The sequence below is a fragment of the Periplaneta americana genome, chromosome 15 (genome assembly GCF_040183065.1).
Source record: "Periplaneta americana isolate PAMFEO1 chromosome 15, P.americana_PAMFEO1_priV1, whole genome shotgun sequence".
Lineage (NCBI taxonomy): Eukaryota > Metazoa > Arthropoda > Insecta > Blattodea > Blattidae > Periplaneta > Periplaneta americana.
In genome coordinates, this window is record NC_091131.1 from 11,842,057 (window position 1) to 11,866,694 (window position 24,638).

The 24,638-nt window shown below is 35.4% G+C and overlaps 1 protein-coding gene across 1 annotated transcript; it reads right to left on the minus strand.

The window, feature by feature from the left end:
* Window positions 1-874: 874 nt before the first annotated feature.
* On the minus strand, window positions 875-23,101 carry LOC138715611 (protein takeout-like). The gene is made up of 6 exons (XM_069848686.1): window positions 22,944-23,101; window positions 18,519-18,611; window positions 12,526-12,676; window positions 7,130-7,263; window positions 3,703-3,855; window positions 875-1,272 (listed from the first exon to the last, which is right to left on the minus strand). The coding sequence occupies exons 1-6, from the start codon at window positions 23,014-23,016 to the stop codon at window positions 1,124-1,126; spliced, it is 753 nt and encodes a 250-aa protein (XP_069704787.1). The 5' UTR covers window positions 23,017-23,101; the 3' UTR covers window positions 875-1,123.
* Window positions 23,102-24,638: the final 1,537 nt, after the last annotated feature.

Genomic DNA, 24,638 nt, shown 5'->3' on the forward strand with positions numbered 1-24,638 from the left:
CGATATGAGTGTCATTTATGGTAGGCCTATCTTGTAGCTATAAATTTTCGGGTGAATCAAACAACTGTTTTAAAAATTTATTTTCCTGAAAATAGACAAACTTTATATATATCTGCTTTGCAAGATCTAATCCAGACAAAATATTAGTTAACTGTCAAACTTTGTGAACATAATAATAATAATAATAATAATAATAATAATACTTACTTACTTACTTACTTACTTACTGGCTTTTAAGGAACCCGTAGGTTCATTGCCGCCCTCACATAAGCCCGCCATTGGTCCCTATCCTGAGCAAGATTAATCCAGTCTCTACCATCATATCCTACCGCCCTCAAATCCATTTTAATATTATCTTCCCATCTACGTCTCGGCCTCCCCAAAGGTCTTTTTCCCTCCGGCCTCCCAACTAACACTCTATATGCATTTCTGGATTCGCCCATACGTGCTACATGTCCTGCCCATCTCAAACTGAGGCTTACTGTTAGGTTTCGTAACAAGCTGTTTTTTTACGGTGATGGGTTGTTAGCCCTTCGCCCAACCCCCAAACTGGAGGACCATCCCTTATCGGCTGTCCACGACTGCTTATTCTATATTCGCAGCTACCCTCCGTATCTGGAGGCCGTCTCCTCTATCCGCAACCTGAGGACGCGCCATGCCGTGGTGATAGGGACCCACAATACAATAATAATAATAATAATAATAATAATAATAATAATAATAATAATAATAATAATAATGTAGTTAATCTAAATACGAGGATTATTTCATGTCATGGCGGCTATCGAAATATATATTTTTTTCGAGCACAATTATCAATTTTGATGTGCCTATGTTAAAATGATGGAAGCTTGTGAAATTGCTGACACAGGAGAAAGTGTTTGTACATAATTTATTTGACATAAATTTATATAAAATAGCAGTTTCATTATTTAATGTGGGAAATGTATCAGAAAGCATGTGTTATTTACGTTATACAGATTTATTATATTGTCGTTTTACAAAACTTACCTGTAATGAAGTAAAAATAAACTGTCTTTTGACGAAACATATTTATGACTGTTGTATCATGAATTATGATATCTATTAGTAGATGTCACAATCTAATATACGATTTACGTAATTATGAAAACATTTCTTTTTCGGAAACTTTGCTCAAAATGGTATTGGCTATATTACGGAAGATGGATCCTAGTGTCTCTTCTATTGCAGGCCTCAATTCTTCAAAGAATTCTCTTCCGTTATCGTTGATGATCTTGTTGGTTGTTTCTCCTGGACATAAAAATTAAGTGTATGTAGCAGGGAATTAATTTTGAGCTCTTGACATATAAACATAACCTGAACTAGGCTATTTGCCGTCTTGGAATTAGTGCTGTAAGCTATAACTAGATCAATTGAAGATTAAAAAAAAACATAGTCCAAAATATATAAATTTTTAGAGAAACAAAAAACTGTGTCATGGGTGGTGTTAACACTTCAAGTATGAAATTCATCATGTCATTTCTTAACGTGTTATAGACACTTAGGAAAACTGAAGTACATTTATAACTCAAACTAGCCGTACCCGTGCGCTCCGCTGCACCCGTTAGAAATAAATATAAAGTAATTACATAATTAAAATAGGACATTTGATCCAGGGAACATTCGTGTTTGATAGAAGGATAAATCGTTTAATATGTTACTTAATTTAAATTGCATCCAAATAATTAAAATGCGATCATTTTGGTCCAGAGACACTCATTTGGTGCAATGACAATTCCTTTAACATGTTTCTTAATTTTTATTACATGCAACCATAGCTTAATGAAGATTGACATCATTTAGATTTAATGTGTATATTTTATTTTACTTGTTATAGGTTTCCATTGAATTATGGTAATAACTTAATTTTAACCCTGGTATTCTACGTTTTCAGTAAATGGCGTTTGGCTCACTATGGTTCTGAACTCTTCAAATAAATTATATTATATTATATTATATTATATTATATTATATTATATTATATTATATTATATTATATTATATTATATTATATCAGAAGTTACTGTAATAACATTATAGCATTATGTCCATCTAGAGAAACTACACTTTCCAATGGTGAAATAATAATATACAAATCGGTTAATTTAGCTTCCGTATTACTTCATACAAACACAGAAACATTCTCTGTAGGCTATCTTTCATAGCTTTCGATTGTTGCTGTCCAAAGCCCCTTATAGACGAAGTCATTTGTTTTTTAATTAATTACACGGCCTTAGATGGCAGTTATTTTAATTTTAAAACTCATTATCTCATTAAATATCAGTCCTATCAAACTTTTTCAAGGAATAAACCTCATCGCAAATTATTTTTAAAGAAACTTTTGATATGTAACATTTTTCACAAAAATCAATAATAAGCGAGATATTTCGATTTATTTAATTCAGGCCCCCTTACAACCCCCCTTTTAAATAATTTATTTTGAATGCCATATAGCCGAAAATCTAAGTTACAACGAACTTAATTTATATTCCAATTTTCATCGAAATCCGTTCAGCCATTATCGCATGAAAAGGTAACAAACATACAGACAGACAGACATACAAAAAAAATGTCAAAAAAGCGATTTTCGGTTTCAGGGTGGTTAATTATATATGTTAGGACCAATTATTTTTGGAAAATCGAAAATTACCAGAAAAATTTCGGCTACAGATTTATTATTAGTATAGATTGCCTCATAGAAATATATGTGTAAATGTAGGCAATTGTGGACAATGAATGTTTTAAGAAAACATACTCAGTTGTGGCTGAAGTGTGTTTCTCCTTTAATCTTCTTTTTCTTTATTATATTCTGTTTCTCCTCCTTTCGTTGCTTACGTTTCTTCCATAGGGTTACTTCTGCACCTAAAGATACTCCATAACTAATACTATAATACTATACTGTTATTCCCGGCGTGACTCCTCCTCTTTGCTTACGTCTTAGGAAGTGAAGGCTCTATAAAGTCTAGGTAGGTAGTATCGTTCGCCATTTGTTTTTTCGTTGCCGAGCTACCGTACGAGGAATCTATTTGCCACACCGTTAAACATTATCATGTCGTAGCTCCTATGATTATAAATCAAACGCACTGTAATTCAGCAAATAACTGCGCGGCAAATAACGTCCTCGTGTGCTTTCTGCGAACGCCAATGAAAGAGCCAAAATGGCGGGCGTTTATATATTAAATATTTATCCAGTCTTAGGAAATGCTTTACATCTTCATCAGCGAATCACAAGACGCACACGTTTAAATCTAGCCGACCTGCAACGTGATTGGCTGCCAGAAATTAGAGCGACGGGACTATACAACAATTCACATGCTAACGTATTTTTCTCTGAGGTGGCTTTTGCCGCGTACGTAAGAAGCAGTACTGCCAATCTACTAGTTTAAAATTGTATGGATAAATGTTTCAAGATGATTCTGAATGGGATATTTGTAAATGCTACCATAGTCCTGGACAATGACTGTTTTCACAAAAAAAGTCTTTGGACTGTGGTTGTTTTTATGAAAACCATTGAAAATTTCCACTCCTGTAACATAGGTCTATGGCGTTTTTTTCCCTAACAAATAATTCAGTAGATGGCCGCTACAATACGTTCACCACATGCTTAATTTCTCAAATTTGCATTTTTTGGTCTATGCTTTTTTTTTTAAAAACCCTTCAATTTCAAAATATTTAACTTACCAAGAACTTTATCTCCATTAAACAAATTGTCGAAGTTGACGTTGAAGTGATTAGTGTTGACTAAGTTGACTGTGAACACTGTTACGTTCCAGTGGGTTTCGCCATCAATTTTCTGAGGTTCAGCCTTCAGGTCCATCTGTACCTCGACGTCAGCTGTGTTAAACATGAAAAATAACAATGTGTTAAAATTGAGAAACAATAACCATTCAGTAGCTAATTATTGTTGTTTAGTCAACTGTCCGAAGACACGGTTTGAACCTCATAAGTGACACCAATAAGGCATCAATCATGAGGCGACTAAGCCAAGAGATAATGGGGAAGTTGGGCAGTTCCTGGATTTTAAGGAACCCGGAGGTTCATTGCCGCCCTCACATAAACCCGCCATTGGTCCCTATCCTGAGCAAGATTAATCCAGTCTCCACCATCATATCCCACCTCCCTCAAATTCATTTTAATATTATCTTCCCATTTACGTCTCGGCCGCCCTAAAGGTCTTTTTCCCTCCGGCCTCCCAACTAACACTCTATATGGATTTCTGGATTCACCCATACGTGATACATGCCCTGCCCATCTCAAACGTCTGGATTTAATGTTCCTAATTATGTCAGGTGAAGAATGCAATGCGTGCAGTTCTGCGTTGTGTAACTTACTCCATTCTCCTGTAACTTCATGCCTCTTAGCCCCAAATATTTTCCTAAGAACTTTATTCTCAAACACCCTTAATCTCTTTTCCTCTCTCAGAGTGAGAGTCCAAGTTTCACAGCCATACAGAACAACCGGTAATATAATTGTTTTATAAATTCTGACTTTCAGATTTTTTGACAGCAGACTAGATGACAAAAGCTTCTCAACCGAATAATAACAAGCATTAATAATAATAATAATAATAATAATAATAATAATAATAATAATAATAATGTTTTTAAGTTTGGCGATTTGTTAAGATTTTAATGCGTGTCTTTAGTCAGGCAATGTAATTTACAGGACGCTATGGTTATTACTGCGTATTTTGAGCATGTTACAAGTCGACAATAATAATTGTTAATACAAAGAATATAAAATGGTGGTGATGAAATCTGACATAAGAGTGATTATGAAGCTGCTGTCGCGGCTAGAAAACAATTTGTAATCGAGGGTGATGGTGTCGTTAGTGAACGTGTAGCACAACGATGGTTCCAGCTTTTCAGTAATGGAGAAGGAGACATTGAAGGTTTATAACGGCCTGGAAGATCTAAGGTATTGCGTATTGAGAGTACTCGCAGTTTTGGAAAAAAAGCGACAAAAGGTACTCGTAGATTGTCAGAAGAACTTGGTACTTCCAAATATACAATACAACGCCATATTAAGACGCATCGAAATTCATACAGAAATTTTAAGTCTATACTTCATGAATTGACACCTGAACAGGCTCAACGCATAGTGGATATCTGTCGCCAGCTTATACTTAATCCCATGGATGATATATTTATCAGGAGAAATGTCACATATAATGAAAAATGGATATCGCAGCCCTGACATCTCAAAACAGTGGTTCGATCTCCGTCAACCTGCCAAAATCGTCGTTAAACAAAATTGATTCGCTCCTAAAGTAATGTTATATGACTGATAAAATGTTGAAGGTTTGAATCACTGGGAGTTTTTTTCGAAATGAACGTGCAGTCGATTTGTATCTTTCTTCTCAGCAGCTGGAACCAGTTCCTGAAGTTCTTAGAGAGAACTACCAGACATCAGTTAATCGGAATAGAATCCTCTTGTAACAGGACAATACGAGAAACCATAACACTCGAAAAACTATGGGAAAAATCCAGGAATTGAGAAAAACCGAACTGTTACCACACCCGGAATATAGTTCTGATTGTGTACCTTCAGGTTACCATCTGTTTCGATTCATGACCTACTTCCTGCGTGAAAGAAATTTCCAAAACTTGGAAGTCGTTGGAATGAGTATCACCGTATTCTTCGTATCAAAAACCAGAAACTGGCACCGTCACAGGATAACAAACCTCGCTGGAAGGTGGCTCAAGACCATGGAATTTAATGACCTTTATTGTCGGACCATCGGATCTGTACCCCTTCAGCGCTGTCGTCGTTCTTGGAAAAGTTAACGCCTGTACTCACTCCATTCCACCCGCTTTCCTCCCACCACGTTAAACAGCAGGCCACGAACCTTGCCGAATAGCGATGTTGCCAAACTTCCATCAAACTGTGTCATAAGTAACTGGTTCTCCATGCTACAATATTATTTCTTTCAATCAAAATACATCTTGTATTTATACATTTTTTAAACCTACATCCCATGTCTCGAATCACTTTCCGTAGTTTTTCTCTCCAACCTTGGAAATTATTACTTCTCTCGCAAGCTTCAGTAATTTCATCAATGTTGAAACTTCTTTCTGAACGGTATAAAATTCTTGTATCTTTCTTCTTAAAATACATCGGTTCATATCATCTACAATAATTAAAAGTTCCCTTGGTCTGTTCTTCCCCGGTGATTCTAGCTTTTCATCTCCTGCACAGACTCCCTCTCTCCTGAGTTTCTTTATTAGGAGTTCTGACCTGTCTACATAAATTACATAAAATGTTGTATTATTAGTATTAGTTAAGTAAGCAATTTTAATACATAATCAATTGAAATGAAATAAGCCTCACCAGTTATATCAGCTGCTCTTTTCGTTGCCTGATTTATAGGAAACAGATATTGACCTGTTTGTTTCTCTTCATCGCAAAATGCTATTACGTACTTGCTTAATAATATTTCTTTCGCCACTCCGTGCTACAGTATTCATGTTGAGTTGACAACACTGGACTGCAAGTGCAAATATTGTAAACTGTCCCGCAAGAAGGCCAAAATTGTGAGTAGTGGGGGACAGAAAAGGAGAGAGATAGAAAAGAGAGATATAAGAATGCAGGGTGGGTAATCAATTACCCAGGCTGAGAAGGATTTAGAGTTCAGTTCGCATATCTTACGGGGGCACAGATCCGATGGTCCGACTATACTTGGAGCATTAGATCAGTTTCTCGTCACAACACACTTCAACTAAATGTTGCTCCAACACCGATGTTACTTCTGAGACAGTATTAATAATGATATTAATGAGAAATTGCATTACACTAATAGCCTACCGACAATAATTATTCTTGAAGTACAGCAGCGTGGGGAAAAACAATTTATAAACAAAACAAGTTAAAATAAATGTGCAATAATTTAATATCATATTATTCAAATGTAAGTGCATCAAATGTTTCGAAAATGAGATACCAAGTGTGTTCAGATGGAAAAATGGGTGCAGACATATCGATCAAGTCCGATGGACCAGATCTTGCAGAAGCTGTTAGTCGTGAATATCGATATGTAATTCCACTTCATATTCAATACTACTGCGAGGAATTGGGATTTATACATTCCAAAGTATTCTATGATACGTACTTAGGTTTGCAGTTGCTTTGCCTTCTCCCTTCAATGCCAGCAACAGGAACTTTCCGTCCATTACATAGTTCGTGTGAAGAATGATTTCTGGTAGCAGAGCGTCTGCTTTCACGTGTTTGTTGTCAAGATCAGACCTGTCACAAGAATAATAATAATAATAATAATAATAATAATAATAATAATAATAATAATAATAATACCGGTAGTAATAATACCGTAAACGGGTATACTTTATACTTTGCATCACTTTTTATAGATGGTAATGTATTGTATTGTACAGGAACATCATTTTATTTTTACTTCAATTTTTATTGTACCTGAGTTTTTGAATGTACTTCACTCCCACCCCTTCTACTAATGAAGTTCAACCGTCCTCCACACAGATCCAAGACCGCATATACAATCATAGTAGTCTTACGGTCACAATACGTTCCAAAAATCTGTTCGCGTTTTCCAATGATGAAAGAGCTTTCAATATTGCATCATTTTCGCACAGGTACTGTCGTCCATTTACGTACGTTGCATTCCGGTTTTCCCCACCAGCTTCTATTCGCCTCTCTGTAAAGGCTAGTGGCTGGGCTGTCTTAGCTCTTTTCTGAGAACATTCATTTCTGTTAGGAATTGGACATCTACAAAATATTATACCCATACAACTGTTTAAAATAACTTAAATAAAAGGGTCTCGTTAAGTAATTAACTGTCACGTGATTTCCCTCCTTTCTACGATCCTGCGACATAACCATTTGGACGGACAGTAGATAGCATGTGTGAGTAGTTTTATCTTTTCGGATAGAGCAGAAGTGAAGATTGAATTTACAGTACGTAAGGTACGCTTTTACAGAGTAGGTACAGAATTATTTCAAATGAGTTACTAGTACTGTACGAAGGACGAAACTGGTAATTGGAATTACACACATTAGAATTGAAGCCTGTATCGAAATGAACGGTCACCATTTTGAAAAATATGTTTAAATATCCATATTATGATTATTTTTCAATTTAACTTGATTCTGTATAGTGTACGCTAATGTGTTATAGACAGTATAATATACACAGCATAATGAATACGTCCGTATGGATAGCTCATTTCGTGAGTAAAAACACTCATTGTTAATACTGTACTGTATTCTGATTAAACAAAAACCTAATGAAAATTATCAAACTCAAAAGCGTGATATTTCCTAGTTTACGTAAATGGATGAACTATTTTTCTTCCTTCCTATACCTAGTAAAGTGATTTGTTTGTATATTACGCCATCGAACTCAAGTCGTGAAAGGGGGTAGCAACCGTTGATCCAAAGGTATAGCCAGGTTAATATCGGAAATGTTAGTAAAAATAAAATGATGTCCCTGTATTTATTAACAGTCCATGGTATTCGTACATTGCTTTACAGCTAGAATATGGAACAAGTCAAAAAACTTAATACTATTATAAAGTCTTAATTTATAGTCACAGTCTAGATGAAATATATATGTAGACGAGATTTACAATATACTCTACTAGTACAACACAAAGTTTTAGTTTCAATTTCATGAAGTGTTATTGAATGTCATGAATTCACCTACAGAATAGAAGGCGTGAGAAATTAGGTACTTCTTTAATTTGGCCCTAAATAATCTTATGTTTTGAGTTTCGCTTTTTATATCGATAGGGAGGCTATTAAAAATTTTTACTGCCATATAACGCACTCCTTATTGATAGCACGATAGACTTGCCGATGGAGTATGAAAGTCATTTTTTTATGTGTATTTATGCTATGAACTGTTGAATTAGTTACAAAGTTTTCACGATTACATACGAGGAAGATTATTAATGAAAAGATATACTGACAAGCCATGGGTACTATTTGTAGTTTTTTTAAAATAGTCCTACACGATTCCCTAGATTGGCGCCTACTATTATTCTAATTGCTCTTTTTTGTAATAGAAATATACTGTTACTATCTGTGGAATTTCCCCAGAACATTATTCCAAAACTCATTATCGAATGGAAGTATGCAAACTATATTGTTTTTAATGTATTGATATTTACTATCTTTTGCATAGCTCTAATAGCAAAACAAGCTGAATTTAGTTTGGGGGTGATTTCTTTAATACGATTTTTCCAATTTAACACATTATCGATTTTTAAGCCAAGATATTTTATTGTTGTTGTTTCTAATAGGGAACTATTGTTAATTATTGCGCTAGAAATTTGCGACGTTGAATTTGCACAGGATTTAAATTGAATTATGCTAGTTTTGTTACAATTTAATACCAATTTATTGACTGAGAACCAGTCACACCCCCATATATATATATATATATATATATATATATATATATATATATATATATATATATATATATATAGAAACACTGTTAAAAAGTGGATACCACTTTTCAAATTACAAAGAAGCATCTTAGGAGTGACCGCTAGTTTAGTAGGAATGCATAGAGTCCTGCACAACGACCCAGTCCATGGTCTGCTTCCGCACTGCACCGCACTGGGCGTCACAGTCTCACATGGAACAAGCCCGTGACGTCACCGCTCTGCACGGATAGGGCTGCTTGCGTAACGGTTTTGTACGGTGGCTGGTATCAAGGCATCGAGCCCAAGTCTCCTCTTCTATCAGTTACTTATTGAGTTTGCGCGGGCTCATGCTTGTGTATGCGGTTCGATCAACGATCAGCTACTGTTTCAAAAGTTTTTGTTTTAGTTTTTCATTTCTGTTTCTCAAGATGAGTCCAAATAATGGTGCATCGCAAAGAAAATAAGCGTCTGTGATTAATGTTTTCTGGTAGACTGGTAGAATGGTAGACCACGGCATCTCAGCCCGGGAAACCTTAATCACAAACACCGACCGTGGAAGCACACATTCTAAAATACAGGGACATCATTTTATTTTTACTAACATTTTTACTATTAACCTGCTTATACCTTTAGAGAACCGGAAACACAGATTGCTACCCCCTTCCACGACTGTAGTTCGATGATACTGGCCTAAAACACAAACAAATCACTCTACTAGATACAGGAGGGTAGAAAAGTAGTTCATCCATTTACGTAAACTAGGAAATATCGCGATTTTGAGTTCGATAATTTTCATTAGGTTTTTGTTTAATCTTAATACAGTACAGTATTAACAATGAGTGTTCTTACTCACGAACTGAGTTAGCCATGCGAACGTATTCATTATGCAGTGTATATTATACTGTCTACAGCACATTAGCATACAATATAGAGAATGAAGTTAAATTGAAAAATAATCATAATATGGATATTTAAACACATTTTTGAAAATGGTGGCCGTTCATTTCGATACAGGCTTCAGTTGTAATGTGCATATTATCGCACTATAGACTATTTTACGTAATTCCAGTTACCAGTTTCCTCCTTCGTACTAGTAACTCATGTTGAAATAATTCTGTACCTATTCTATAAAAGAGTACCTTACGTACTATAAATTCAATCTTCACTTCTGCCTGATAAAACTACTCAGACATGCTATCTACTGTCCGTCCAAGTGGTTACGTCGCAGCGTCGTAGAAAGGGAGGAAATCACGTGACAGTTAATTACTTAACGAGGCCCTTTTATTTAAGTTATTTTAAACAATTGTAGGTGTATAATATTACGTAGACGTCTAATTCTTGTTGAAATTAATGTTCTCCGAAATAAGCTAAGACAGCCCAGCCACTAGCCTTTACAGAGAGGCGAATAGAAGCAGGTGGGGGAAACCGGGATGCGACGTAGGCAAATGGAAAATGATGCAATATTGAAAGCTCTTTCGTCACGCGAACATATTTTTGGAATGTACTGTTCACAATGACCGTAAGGCTACTATGTCTGTATATGCTGTCTTGGATCTGTGTGGAGGACGGTTGAACTTCATTAGTAGAAACATTGAAAAACTCAGGTACAATAAAAATTGAAGTTAAAATAAAATGATGTCCCTGTATAATCCCTCGAGAGAAAAAGTAGTGAAAGATGGAAATTTAAAAAGTATTTTGTCCGGTGTGCAGGGAACCGTATGCTCATACCAAATGCGAAGCGAAAGCACAACCAATGCGTGCAAGCGGAAATAAGCTAAGACAGCCCAGTCGTTAAATAAACCATAATTTTATTTTTTTCCATGTAAACTGCATAATCATTTAGATAGTGATGCAAAGTAACCCTTATGGACTCCTCTATTTGGCAATGGCTGGAGCAGTAATATTTGCTTATTTTTTGTGTGATACAAAGTATCCCCAAAATCTTAAACACACAAGATCAAGCAGAAATCACATAAAAATACTCCAAACGAAAGGAATTTAGCAGTAAAAAATGAATATTTTTATAATCTCCATTAAATGTAATATAAGAAATTTCATTATTTACCTCAAAATATGCACACACAACAACGATGCAGATGAAAATTTAATACTACTGACTCGAAGATATTTTGTTACACCAAAGAACACGGTGTAGGAAGTGGAGCAAAATGGAGGGAATGTCTATGAAAATGTATCAATCAATGCTTTGATGTTCCATTTATGGGACAATAACAAACCTGCTTGACTTTATTTAGAATCTTGTGCAGCAGATGGTGTTAAAATGTTTCTTACAACCGATGCAAAGTAACCCCTGAAGGTGAGAGTATACCCGTTTTACGGTAATAATAAAATTAATTTATTGTTAGAACAAGGTACATATTTTTATATAAGATATCTCTCTAGCACCCAGAAAGAGTACAGTACATACTATACTCGTGCTCAGGGGACATTCCACAAAATATTATCATAAACATTTTATTGATCAGTTAATACTACATTATGCAAAGTGCCTATAATGGTAGGTAGTAATAAAGACGCGAGTATGTTTATGAAACGAGCGCAAGCGAGTTTCATAATTTTCATACGAGCGTCTTAATTACCATTATAGTCAAGTTTCATGCGACTTTTTATGCTCGACCATATTTCTAGCTTGAAATTATTCACAAGTATTCATGTTATTCTTATCTGACTGAGGAGCGGAACTGACTTTGTGCAATACCTCGTAAATTGTGAGATGTGCGCAGACGCGAAAGTATTGATTTTTTCCGAGAAACAGATGTCGACATTGACCTTGACATTGAAAAACGAGAGGACAAATTGAATTTATTTAAATATTAACGCTAATTATTATAGTAACAGAACTGACTTTATTTCAAATATAGGTGATTTATTGATTTATTGTTGTCTTTCGATTGCATATCCGAGAATAATCGATACTTGCGCTTTCATATTGCTGCAATGGTATTTTCTGATTGGTGGAACACCTGAACTTTAATGAATAGGTGTACTTTAATGAGGTCCATTAAAGGAATGTATAATTACTACATTTCGGCATAGCATGAAAGTAATTAAAAACGACGACGATGGTTGCCTCTGTACCTACTTGGTTGACGTGATCTTCACTGCGCTGAGGCCGTGCAGTTTGGTGTCTATGAGGTCCAGGTTCAGGTTCACAGGCCTGCCCTCGCCCTCGTGCACGGAGATCTTGGTCACTGTCAACGGGTCCACGGGCAGGAGGCGGAAGCTGGGGATCCCTGGGACATTGCAGTTTTATAATAAACTGTACATATATAACATACATACATGCATGCATGCATACATACATACATACATACATACATACATACATACATACATACATACATACATACATACATACATACATACAAGGCTTCAAAATAGTGTTGTATAATGTATATAAAAGATTCAACAAAGTTGATACGTTGTAAATAGTATTTTAAGAAAAATAGGTTAATTTGTTAAATAGTATACTTCTAAACATAGATTGTAAAAGGATTAACTATAGTATTCATTGTTTTTTTAAATTTGTAAATAGAGAAACAGAACAGGCTCTAAAATAGTGTTGTACAATGTATTTAAAAGATTCAACAGTAGCATATAGTAGATGTTGACACGTTGTAAAAGTAAAGTTAAGGAAAATAGGTTAATTTGTTAAATAGTATTCTTCTAAACATAGTTTTTAAAATTATTAACAATGGTATAGATTTTTTTTAAATTTGTAAACAGAAAAACAGAATAGGCTCTAAAATAGTGTTGTATAATGTATTTAAAAGATTCAACAGTAGCATAGATGTTAACACTTTGTAAATAGTAAATTTAGGAAAAGTAGGTTAATTTGTTAAATAATAGTATATTTCTAATTATAGTTTTTAAAATTATTAACAATAGTATTGATTTTTTTGATCTGTAAATAGAAAAACGGAATAGGTACTAAAATAGTGTTGTACAAAGTATTTAAAAGATTCAACAGTAGCACAGATGTTAACATATTGTAAATAGTATATTTAGGGAAAGTAGAATAGGCTAGCAATAATGTGTATACATTGTATTCGGAAGAGTTAGCAATATTGTAATGTGTAGTCTACTAGCATGTAGTATTGCATTTTTGTAATGGAACATGCTTGTAAAGAAGGGTTAAAAATACATACATACATACATACATACATACATACATACATACATACATACATACATACATACATACATACATACATACATACATACATACATACATACATACATACATACATACATACATACATACGTACGTACATACATACCTTTCTTTGCAGTTTTATAATAAATGTACGGTTTTCTTGCAAATTAAATAAAAAGATTAACACGTAATCTTCTCGGCGTGCCAGTTGTCAGTTTCCGGTCGCTATTGGCACGCCGACAAGATCACTTCGCCCACGCTTGCTTCACCACTGAAGATGTCTACCGTAGTTGTAAACGAAACCTCTGGATCCACCATTTAGAGCAGACCACTGTCTCTCAGACTGGAGAATTCTAACTTTATTGACACCGACTGTGAAAATCTACACTCTAAAGGCCCATTCACAATTAAACTTAAACATAACCGTAACATAAAGACAGACGTTTACGGCCAGGTTACCAAATGAGATCATTCATGATGATTCATACAAACACTGACATTTACATTACTGTTAGACGTAATTTGGAAACAATATATACAGAGTGGGCACAAAGTCCCGTTACCCCCTATAAATACCTCAAGTATACACACTATGTAGGCCTATGTAATCACGGTCATAATACAGACATGTATCCACTTTACGCCAACTATGTATTCTAAATGTTCAAAGGGTCAGTATGTCCTCCATCATTCTCCTCAAAAAATAATTTATCGCCAGGTTCGGTGTGACATTCGCCTCAGCATTCCTGGTGTAATCTGTTAAAGCGCGTCGCACGTCGTTCTTCAATTCATCAATGGTGTCGTACCGTTCCTGTGCAACAATGCTCTTCATGAAGCTCCACAGCGCATTGTCACAGGTTTCCAAACTGTGGATTGGTCGTGGGTCACCCATCTTACCAGCTCCTCTCGACTGGCCACCTCGCAGCCCTGACCTCACGACTTGTGACAATGCGCTGTGAGGTTTCATCAAGAGCATTGTTGCACAAAAACGGTACGACATATTGATGAATTGAAGGACGCCGTGCGACGCGCTTTCGACGCATTATTTTGTGTGAGGAAAACATACTGACCTTTCGGGCTCTTAGGACACACAGTTAATGTAAAGTGGATATATGCCTGCATTATGACCGAAATTATAAATAGTGTGTGTATACATACATACATACATACATACATACATACATACATACATACATACATACATACATACATACATACATACATACATACATACATACAAGTACAGGGACATCATTTTATTTTTACTTCAATTTTTATTGTACCTAATTTTTTTAATGTACTTCACTCCTACCCCTTCTACCAATGAAATTCAACCTTTCAACCGTCCTCCACACAGATCCAAGACCGCATATACAGTTATAGTAGCCTTACAGTCATAGTAAACAGTACGTTCCAAAAATATGTTCGCATTTTCCAGTGACGAAAGAGCTTTCAATATTGAATCATTTTCGCACAGGTATTGTCGTCCATTCGCCTACGTCGCATCCCGGTTTCCCCCACCAGCTTTTATTCGCCAGCTAGTGGCTGGGCTGTCTTAGCTCTTTTCTGAAAACATTAATTTCTGTTAGGAATTGGACGTCTACGTAATATTATACAACTGTTTAAAATAACTTAAATAGAAGAGCCTCGTTAAGTAATTAACTGTCACGTGATTTTCTCCCTTTCTACGACCATACGACATAACCACTTGGACGGACAGTAGATAGCATGTCTGAGTAATTTTATCTTTTCGGATCGGGCAGAAGTGAAGATTGAATTTGCAGTACGTAGGGTACTCTTTTATAGAGTAGGTACAGAATTATTTCAACATGAGTTACTAGCACGAAAGACGAAACTGGTAATTGGGATTAGGTACAAGAATCTATAGTGCGGTAATATGCACATTAGAACTGAAGCCTGTATCGAAATGAACGGCCACCATTTTAAAACATGTGTTTAAATATCCATATTATGATTATTTTTCAATTTAACTTCATTATCTATATTGTACGCTAATGTGCTGTAGACAGTATAATATACACTGCATAATGAATACATCCACATGGACAGCTCAGTTTGTGAGTAAAAACACTCATTGTTAATATTGTACTGTACTTTGGTTAAACAAAAACGTAATGAAAATAATCAAACTCAAAAGCGCGATATTTTCTAGTTTACGTAAATGGATGAACTACTTTTCTTCCCTCCTATACCTAGTAAAGCGATTTGTATAAATATTACGTCAGTATCATCGAACTCCAGTCGTGGAAGGGGGTAGCAAACGGCGTTGATCCAGAGGTATAGGCAAGTTAATATTAAAAATGTTAGTAAAAATAAAATGACATCCCTGTATAAGAGATATTTATAGGGTTTTTTAGTAGGTTATTGTACGACGCTGTACCAACATCTCTGGTTATTTAGCGTCTGAATGAAATGAAGGTGATAATGCCGGTGAAATGAGTCCGGGGTCCAGCACCGATAGTTACCCAGTATTTGCTCATATTGGGTTGAAGAAAACCTCGGATAAAACCTCAACCAGGTAACTTGCCCCGACCGAGAAATCGAATTTATAGTGGGTAACGGGCTTTGTGCCCACTCTGTACAATCATAGAGCGCTGAAGTACACAACAGCATAATGACGAAATGACGTCGTTGTTATGTTTCCATAGTTACCAAGCATATTTGCACCTATGTTTATGTCCTCATTGTGAATGATATGCCTATCTAATTTTACAGTAACGTTTATACTTTTAAGTTAAGGCTGATTCACAATAAACCGGGAACGGAAACGACAGCGAGAACGAGAACGGAAGTATTTTTAAAATAAAAGTATTTAAATGTGAGCATTCGCAATTAACTATTGTGAATGCTCACATTTAAATATATTTAATTTAACATTATTTCCGTTCTTGTTCTAGTTGTCGTTTCCGTTCCCGATTTATTGTGAACCAGCCTTTAATGCTTATACGTTATGTATAATCGTCATTGTGAATAGGTCTTAAGATAATTTCATGTTTAAGTTTACGTGTTTTTAAAACAACACAGAATCAGAGAGCGCTGAAGTATAAAACAAAATATTAAAAAAAATATATCGTTGTTATGTTTCCATAGTTACCAAGTATCTTTGTGGTTATGTTTATATTCCTATCGTGAATGATGTTGCGATTTTTAATTTGACAGTAATTTTCTTTTCTAATGGGTACTTGACCGTTGGTCATTCACCATATGAAACCAGTCTTTTAGATCAATTTACCGACAGAGTCGTTGCTAGTCTACCCTACACGCGAGATGAGATGAGATGAGATGAGATGAGATGAGATGAGATGAGATGAGATGAGATGGGATGAGATGAGATGAGATGAGATGAGATGAGATGAGATGAGATGGGATGAGATGAGATGAGATGAGATGAGATGAGATGAGATGAGATGAGATGAGATGAGATGAGATGAGATGAGATGAGATGAGATGAGATGAGATGAGATGAGATGAGATGAGATGAGATGAGATGAGATATGAGATGAGATGAGATGGGATATGAGATAGGAGATGAGATGAGATATGAGATGAGATGATGTGGAGATTTATTGGGATGCCAGAGAGGAACCGAAGTTTCTAGAAAAAGATCTGGACTACGAGCTTGACCAACACAGGTTATAAATCGGAGTACCCCCGGGAACGAACCCGGATTCACGAGATTATTAGTCGAGCGCTCTAGCCACTAGACAAGTGTTTCTCAATCTTTTCTGAAGTGGGGACCACTTTATTAAGTCCGAACAGTTCCGCAGACCACCTTACTCTTGTTCCCTTCGAAAGCAAATTTAACATTTATGTAGCATATTTTAATACCAGTATACTTACATTTTAATGTAGAAGTAATTAATTAAAATTAATTTAATTCAATTAATTTTATATTATTATTAACTAATTGAGTTAATGTTAATAGAAGAAAATTTCTTATATCGTCATCTGTAAAAACAGAAATAAAAAAAAAATAATGCAGAAACATGCCCGATTTTCAATAAGTAAAGATGCCATTTTGCATGTTCTAGTATTGGTGTACGACGTACAGTACGTGACAATTTCAATGTGAAAACTGGGTGTCGTCAAACTCTTAAGAAAGTCATAAATACATTAGAAGGTTCGGTACTTTGGTCCTGTTATGAATTTGGGTGCTTTAAATCCCTCTTTTGTTGCTGAGAGTAGAGTGGGAAGTCAATAGACGGATAGGAAAAATAAAATTCATAAAATGTCATTACTGGGGGGAAAAAGTGAAAAACGATTCCCATGTATCATTTACAAACTCTGAGATTTTCAGCTCTAGTGTGATACGAAATTCGTTTGAATTTTATGTTTTCTTCTGTCTTTTTTGAAGGACCACAAGGGCAGACCTCGAGGACCACAGGTGGTCCGCGGACCATAGTTTGAGAAACGCTGCACTAGACCACCGTGGTGGCATTTGATGATAACTTTTGCATTCTTAAGTTAATGCGTACATTTTGGTGAAAGAGGCATATGTCCCCAGGATAAAAAAAATTACGTAATAACGCTAGAATCTGGACTTATATAAGATATTGGCAGCAAAAAACCGGCAGTTCTACCGAAAATCGGTCCATGAGATCACTTGTCATAGCTTATGTTTTAAATTTGTTGGATCGGTGGACAGATAGAGCGTCAGCACGTAGAGCTGAAAACCCGGGTTCGAATTCCGGTGTCGGAGAGAATTTTTCTCCGCTCCACCTATCCTTCATCACATGATAACGCAGAATTCCTTCACGGAAATATCATATGTACTTCGGTACATCGCAATAATATGTTTTAAAGCTAAAATTCATCTACGACTGCTAACTTCGATTGGTACTCAGGATTTCAGTGTCAGACAACATAAGTAGGTCGTTATGAATGACTCACTCACTCACCGTCTTTCATTGCCTTCATGGATATCTCGAAGGCAGACTGTAGACATGAATCGATCTCAGGATCATTGCGTTTGCACTGCGGGAATGTGCTGGCTGCGAGTGAGAAAGAAAAACAGGAAAGCATAAATAAAAATAATAATGAATGACATAATTAACAAGAGAAAGCTGTATCGGTTACACACTATTCCAAGTTATGTCAGCATTCGCTATTGGCAATGAAAGTATCATATTGCTACAATATGGATTTGTTACGTATGCTGCATATAATATATGCTGTGAACTTGTTTCTTGGTTTGTTTGTTTTCTGTTGATATGCCTCATATTCATTACTTAAGTGAATTAGAATATTTCAATAACGCTGCATTTGTTGATACGCCCTTCTGGTATAATGCCCTCGATATAAAATAGGATTAATTTCCATAACCTCAATTTGTCTCAACTTCACAGAAGTTTTCGAATTAGTCCAACTCGAGCAGATTATATTCTTGAAAGAATTGGGCCTGTTATAGAACCGAAAACAAGAAGAAGTGAGTCCAATAGAATCACAACTCACAATATCCAAAAACATTTTATCCTTTAGTAATTCATAAACTTATATAAAACAAACGATTTTAATTAAAAACAGTTATTCATATTTAGAATTATAATAGATGTCATAGTTAAAATAATCACTGCTAAATGGTAATTAGTGAGATGTTAAGTTTTTGCTTAATTGCCAAAAAAAAAAAAACAAGCTTCAAGCTACTGTGATTTATGTTTCTAGAGGAATCAAGTTTACTTCTTTCATCTAAGGAATAATTATTACTCATATTATGTCTTCACATGGCTAACGAGTAAAACAGGCTATGGCGCGAATCAGAGTCACGTGATTATCATGGTCTAGTCATGGCCATCTTGACAATCGTCTAATATAAATACATGTTCAAATTTCTGAAAAAAAAAAACCAAACAAACAAAGGAAACTTATTCAATGTTGGCCATGTTATGACTAGAGCATGGATTTTATGTAATATAAAAATTAGAAATATGTAGCTAAAAATGGCAAAAATATGTAGATAAATATGTAATAAATAAAATATATGTAACTTAAAATCTAGGCTTTATTATAGTACATTATGCAAAGAGCCTATAATGGTAGTAATTAAGACGCGAGGATGTTTATGAAACGAGCGCAAGCGAGTTTCATAATTTTCATACGAGCGTCTTAATTACCATTATAGGCAAGTTTCATACGACTTTTTATGCTCGACCATATTTCTAACTTGAAATTATTCATAAGTATTCATGTTGTTCTTATCTGATTGAGGAGCGGAACTGACCTTGTGCAATCTCGTAAATTGTGAGATGTGCGCAGACGCGAAAGTATTGATTTTTTCCGGGCAACGATCTAGAGAGTAAGATAAACGTTAAACTTGATATAACCTTGAAATTGAATTCGACATTGAAAAACGAGATGACAAATTAATTTATTTGAATATTATTTACAATTAACTCTAATTATTATAGTAACAGAACATAACCTTCTGCGACAGTATTGGATTTCCAGCCTGCGTGACGTTTTGCTAGTTGTCTTTCGATTGCATATCCGAGAATAATCGAAAACTGAACTTTAATGAATAGGTGTACTTTAATGACATGCATTAAAGGACTGCTACCAGGTGTATAATTACTACATTTCTGCATGGTCGAGCATAAAATATATTTTTGCACACTGATATGAAAACAGAACTGAGAAAATTACAGGTGAACATGTGATTCAACCTCATTTAATTGCTGTCTGGAGGACGAATTATAATTTTTTATCGTTTTGAGAGCTACCACATTTTGTCGCAGAATATTCTTTTTTTTAAATTTCATTATGTATTTTTTTAACATTAATTTACATTTTCTTTTTTGTTCATTTGAATTGATTAGGATGCCGATTTTTAAATCCAAGATTTGGACGGCTATTATTTCGATTTGATTGATTGGATCCATATTTTATTCGGTCATCGATTGTCTTCTGTCTCTTAGAATGTTCTTATAAATGGAAAACGAACGCTGAACTTCACAGGAAGTAAATGAAGCGTATTTCAGATGAGGAATGATACTCGAAACAATCTTCTCGGGGAACTGCAGAACTTTCCTATAAGTATTTTGCATAGAGTGGAAAAAGTTGTGTGTTCTGGGTTATTTTTCAATACATCATTAAATCTTACTGAAACACACTCACCGCTTAAGGCTGGTTCACAATAAACCGGGAACGAGAACCAGAATGAAAACGAGAAGCAGAGGACGTGAATATGAAAATTTTTTATTCACAATAAACCGAGAACGCAGACGACTATACATATCGACATGTATGTCAATAACGATATGTAAAGTCGATATTACGCATTCTGATGTTATTTGTGTATAATTGACCAGTGGCGTTCTCTCATGAGTACAAGGCAGCCAACATAAACACAGGTTAACCAACTTCGAAATTTCAACTGAAACATTTCATTAGGTACGGTACTATAAATATGCCCATGAATCTTTATTATCACAACCTATTTTAAGTCTACCATAACGTAAAATAATTAGAGAAGAAACATTTGTAATAGAACAAAAATGAACACAACAGTAGTTATTGAATTGAAGCGTGAATATGTAGTGTGTAATACAACCAATACAGTAATAAAATATGATTCACTTACGATCGGTGTTCAAAGATGCAGCTATTGAAAGCCACGTATTTTCCTATTTTCTCATCTTTATACGAGGCGCGCCGCTTATCGTAAACGTGAGGATTTTCCTCAACACTCAATATTAGAATCTCATCAAATTAAACTTGCTCCATGATGCACAGCACAGAACAAAATAATGCATAGGTTATGTCACGGTCTTCTTGCTACAAAATATACGACGACAAAATAGCTTTTAGATGGCAATAGAATGAATCTAGTGGGCTGTGATCGGAAACGTGAACGCCAAAGTTGAAACTTGGCCAACTCTCCGTTCCCGATCTCGGGCTCCGGCAAGCTTTTCGTTAATTGTGAATACTCACATTTAAATGTGTACAGTTTAACAATTTTACCGTTTTCGTTCTCGTTCCTATTTTCGTTTCCGGTTTATTGTGAACCAGCCTTTACTCGCTGGTTAACAACACTGCTATAGTCCCGTCGCTCTAATTTCCGACAGCCAATCGCGTTGCAGGTCGGCTACATTTAAACGTGTGCGTCTTGTGATTTGCTGAGGAAGACGTTATTCATTTCTTAAGGCTCGATAAATACTTAATATAATCGCCCGCCATTTTGGCTCTTTCGTTGGCGTTCGCAGAAAGCACACGAAGACGTTATTTGCCGCTCAATTATTTGCTGAATTGCAGTGCGTTTGATTTATTATCATAGGAGCTACGACATGATAATGTTTAACGGTGTGGCAAATAGATTCCTCGTATGGTAGCTCGGAAACGAAAGAACAAAAATGGCGAACGATACTACCTACCTAGAATTTATAGAGCCTTCACTTCCTAAGACGTAAGCAAAGAGGAGGAGTCACGCCGGGAATAACAGCGTCGCATCTATACAAATTCTGATCCGTTTTGAAAACAAGAAAGGAAAACGTTTGAAACGGGGCATTGTTGGCGGCATCGGACTCGTGCTATTTAGCCTAGTGGCATTCTAGTTATTTTTCGTTTCTTGCTACGGTATTGGATAATTCAATATAGACGCAAAATAAACCGAGAAATTATTATTATTGTTATTATTATTATTATTATTATTATTATTATTATTATTATTATTATTATTATTATTATTTCATATACGAGTGCGTTGACATTCTTAACTCTTAATAATAACTCTTTAATAATAATTTTTAATCACATACCTTAATGTTCGTCCTCAGCACAAGACATTGCAACCTCGGTTTTAGTCCACGTGGATTAGACAAGTAGGTGTCATTTAATAATGGAAGCAGCTTATTGGTTGGAATATTGAAATTAAGGCGAGTGATTGGAGCGGCGACATAAGAAATTGAAAACTATAATGCAATTAAATTTCAAAGGCCTGCCGAATGTTAACCATGAGAGCGCGGCGATTTTACTATCCAATAAAAACGGGACTGTAAGAAACGTTGGAAAGCCAAAATAAAATAAATAATTAACATAACATGTTTAACATAAAATTATCACACGAAAACTGAAATTCGTCACATTCACATGACGATGTAGTGGACGTTATACACAACCTTGATTCCGCCTGCGAAACTTTTAAATACCTCCCACATATCTACTGATATTTGGGCTGCCTAAACAAAAATGAACTGCTTAAATTAGACGCCTTTTACATAAGTATGCACATATCTGTTATTTTACCAACATTATCTCATAAAAGTCTTGTGAAAGTGGTCGCACATCTCAAATTTTCTTTACTCCATTTCATAAAAATCTATTGTACTTACGTAATTTGTCAGATCTGACAATCGATGCGAGCGTCAAAGAGAGAGCTAACACTTTTGCTATGTCGACAGACATGTCTAATTCAGGAGAGAGTTGTCGGCCACGCTCCGTTGTGGATCGCAAACTGATACTGTACAACCAGTATTGCCTAACATTTATATACTGACCCGACAAAAGTTGGTTTGATTCACTGAATGTTAGCTTTCCTGCGAAACTGTCACGCAGTTACGTATCTAGACTGTAAGAGGGGCGAGGGGAAGATCTGAATTAAAGTCATGGTCCATGTATATCATGCCTGAAAATACCTATTGATCCTTTGCATGTTTTTTTTTTTAATAATGTGTTTAATCTCTAACTACAGTCAGTGTATTGATATTATAGTCCCGTCGCTCTAATTTCCGGCAGCCAATCGCGTTGAAGGTCTTTTACATTTAAACGTGTGCGTCTTGTGATTCGCTGAGGAAGACGTTATTCATTTCTTAAGGCTCGATAAATACTTAATATAATCGCCCGCCATTTTGGCTCTTTCGTTTGTGTTCGCAGAAAGCACACGAAGACGTTATTTGCCGCTCAATTATTTTGCTAAATTACAGTGCGTTTGATTTATTATCATAGGAGCTACGACATGATAATGTTTAACGGTATGACAAATAGATTCCTCGTATGGTAGCTTGGCAACGAAAGAACAAAAATGGCGAACGATACTACCTACCTAGACTTTATAGAACCTTCACTTTCTAAGACGTAAGCAAAGAGGAGGAGTCAGGCCGGGAATAACAGCGTCACGACTATAGCACAGTCTAATAGATACAGTCGCGCAACTTCAACAATTTTTTTGCCAACATTCACGACACTAGCGCTCAAGCGGCAGGCAAGGCACTGGTCATAGGGTTGATACAGCCAGCACGTGCTTTAAAGGTATGCGAGATGTTATAATAACGTTTTAATCATGCGTCGGAATAAAGGCAATGTGTGCAATGACGAAAATTGCAGTAACAACAAGTTTAAATCTCCGAATTTGTCGTTCTTCAGATTCCCTAAAGAACAAGAGAAAATCATAACTCAGTCATAACCTATAATCCACGCTGTAGGTAGCCTACGAATTGTGTTCTATAAAACATTTATTAGTTATCGGTTACCTATTTGTATGTCAGGAAGGAGAGTTTAAATAAAAACAAAGTAAATGCCTGTTACGGTATATTATTGTTTTGCAGAGATCATGTGTAAATGTGTAACCATTCCGATTTTGGATAATGTATCTTCAGTTTTTAATGCAAGTAATTCCATAATTTTTGTATTCGTGTTTTTTTCTTTATATTTTTCAAAAGTTGAATGTTATATTGCATTCAAGTAGGGATTATGGTGTTAATTTTTTCAAGAATTCATGGCGTATTATAATCCTTTTGCAAAATATTTACTTCTTGAATAAATCCAGACTATGTCGATAAATTTCTGATGTAGATGTGTTGGTGTAGATTCATGTGGCAGACGTATTAAGTTCTCAAGAAATAAAAGAGCCTTTTTAAATTTAATATAAAATGCAATCTTTTCTGTAATAATTTGCATGACTGTTATTGGTGTTGATTTTACATTACCAGTGATTATTTGAGCCGTTCAGAGCAGAAGTGGTATAAGTCAAAATTAGGTAATGAGGTTTAAAGTAAAAATTCTGTAAAATACAGCGCAAAGTAGCAGTT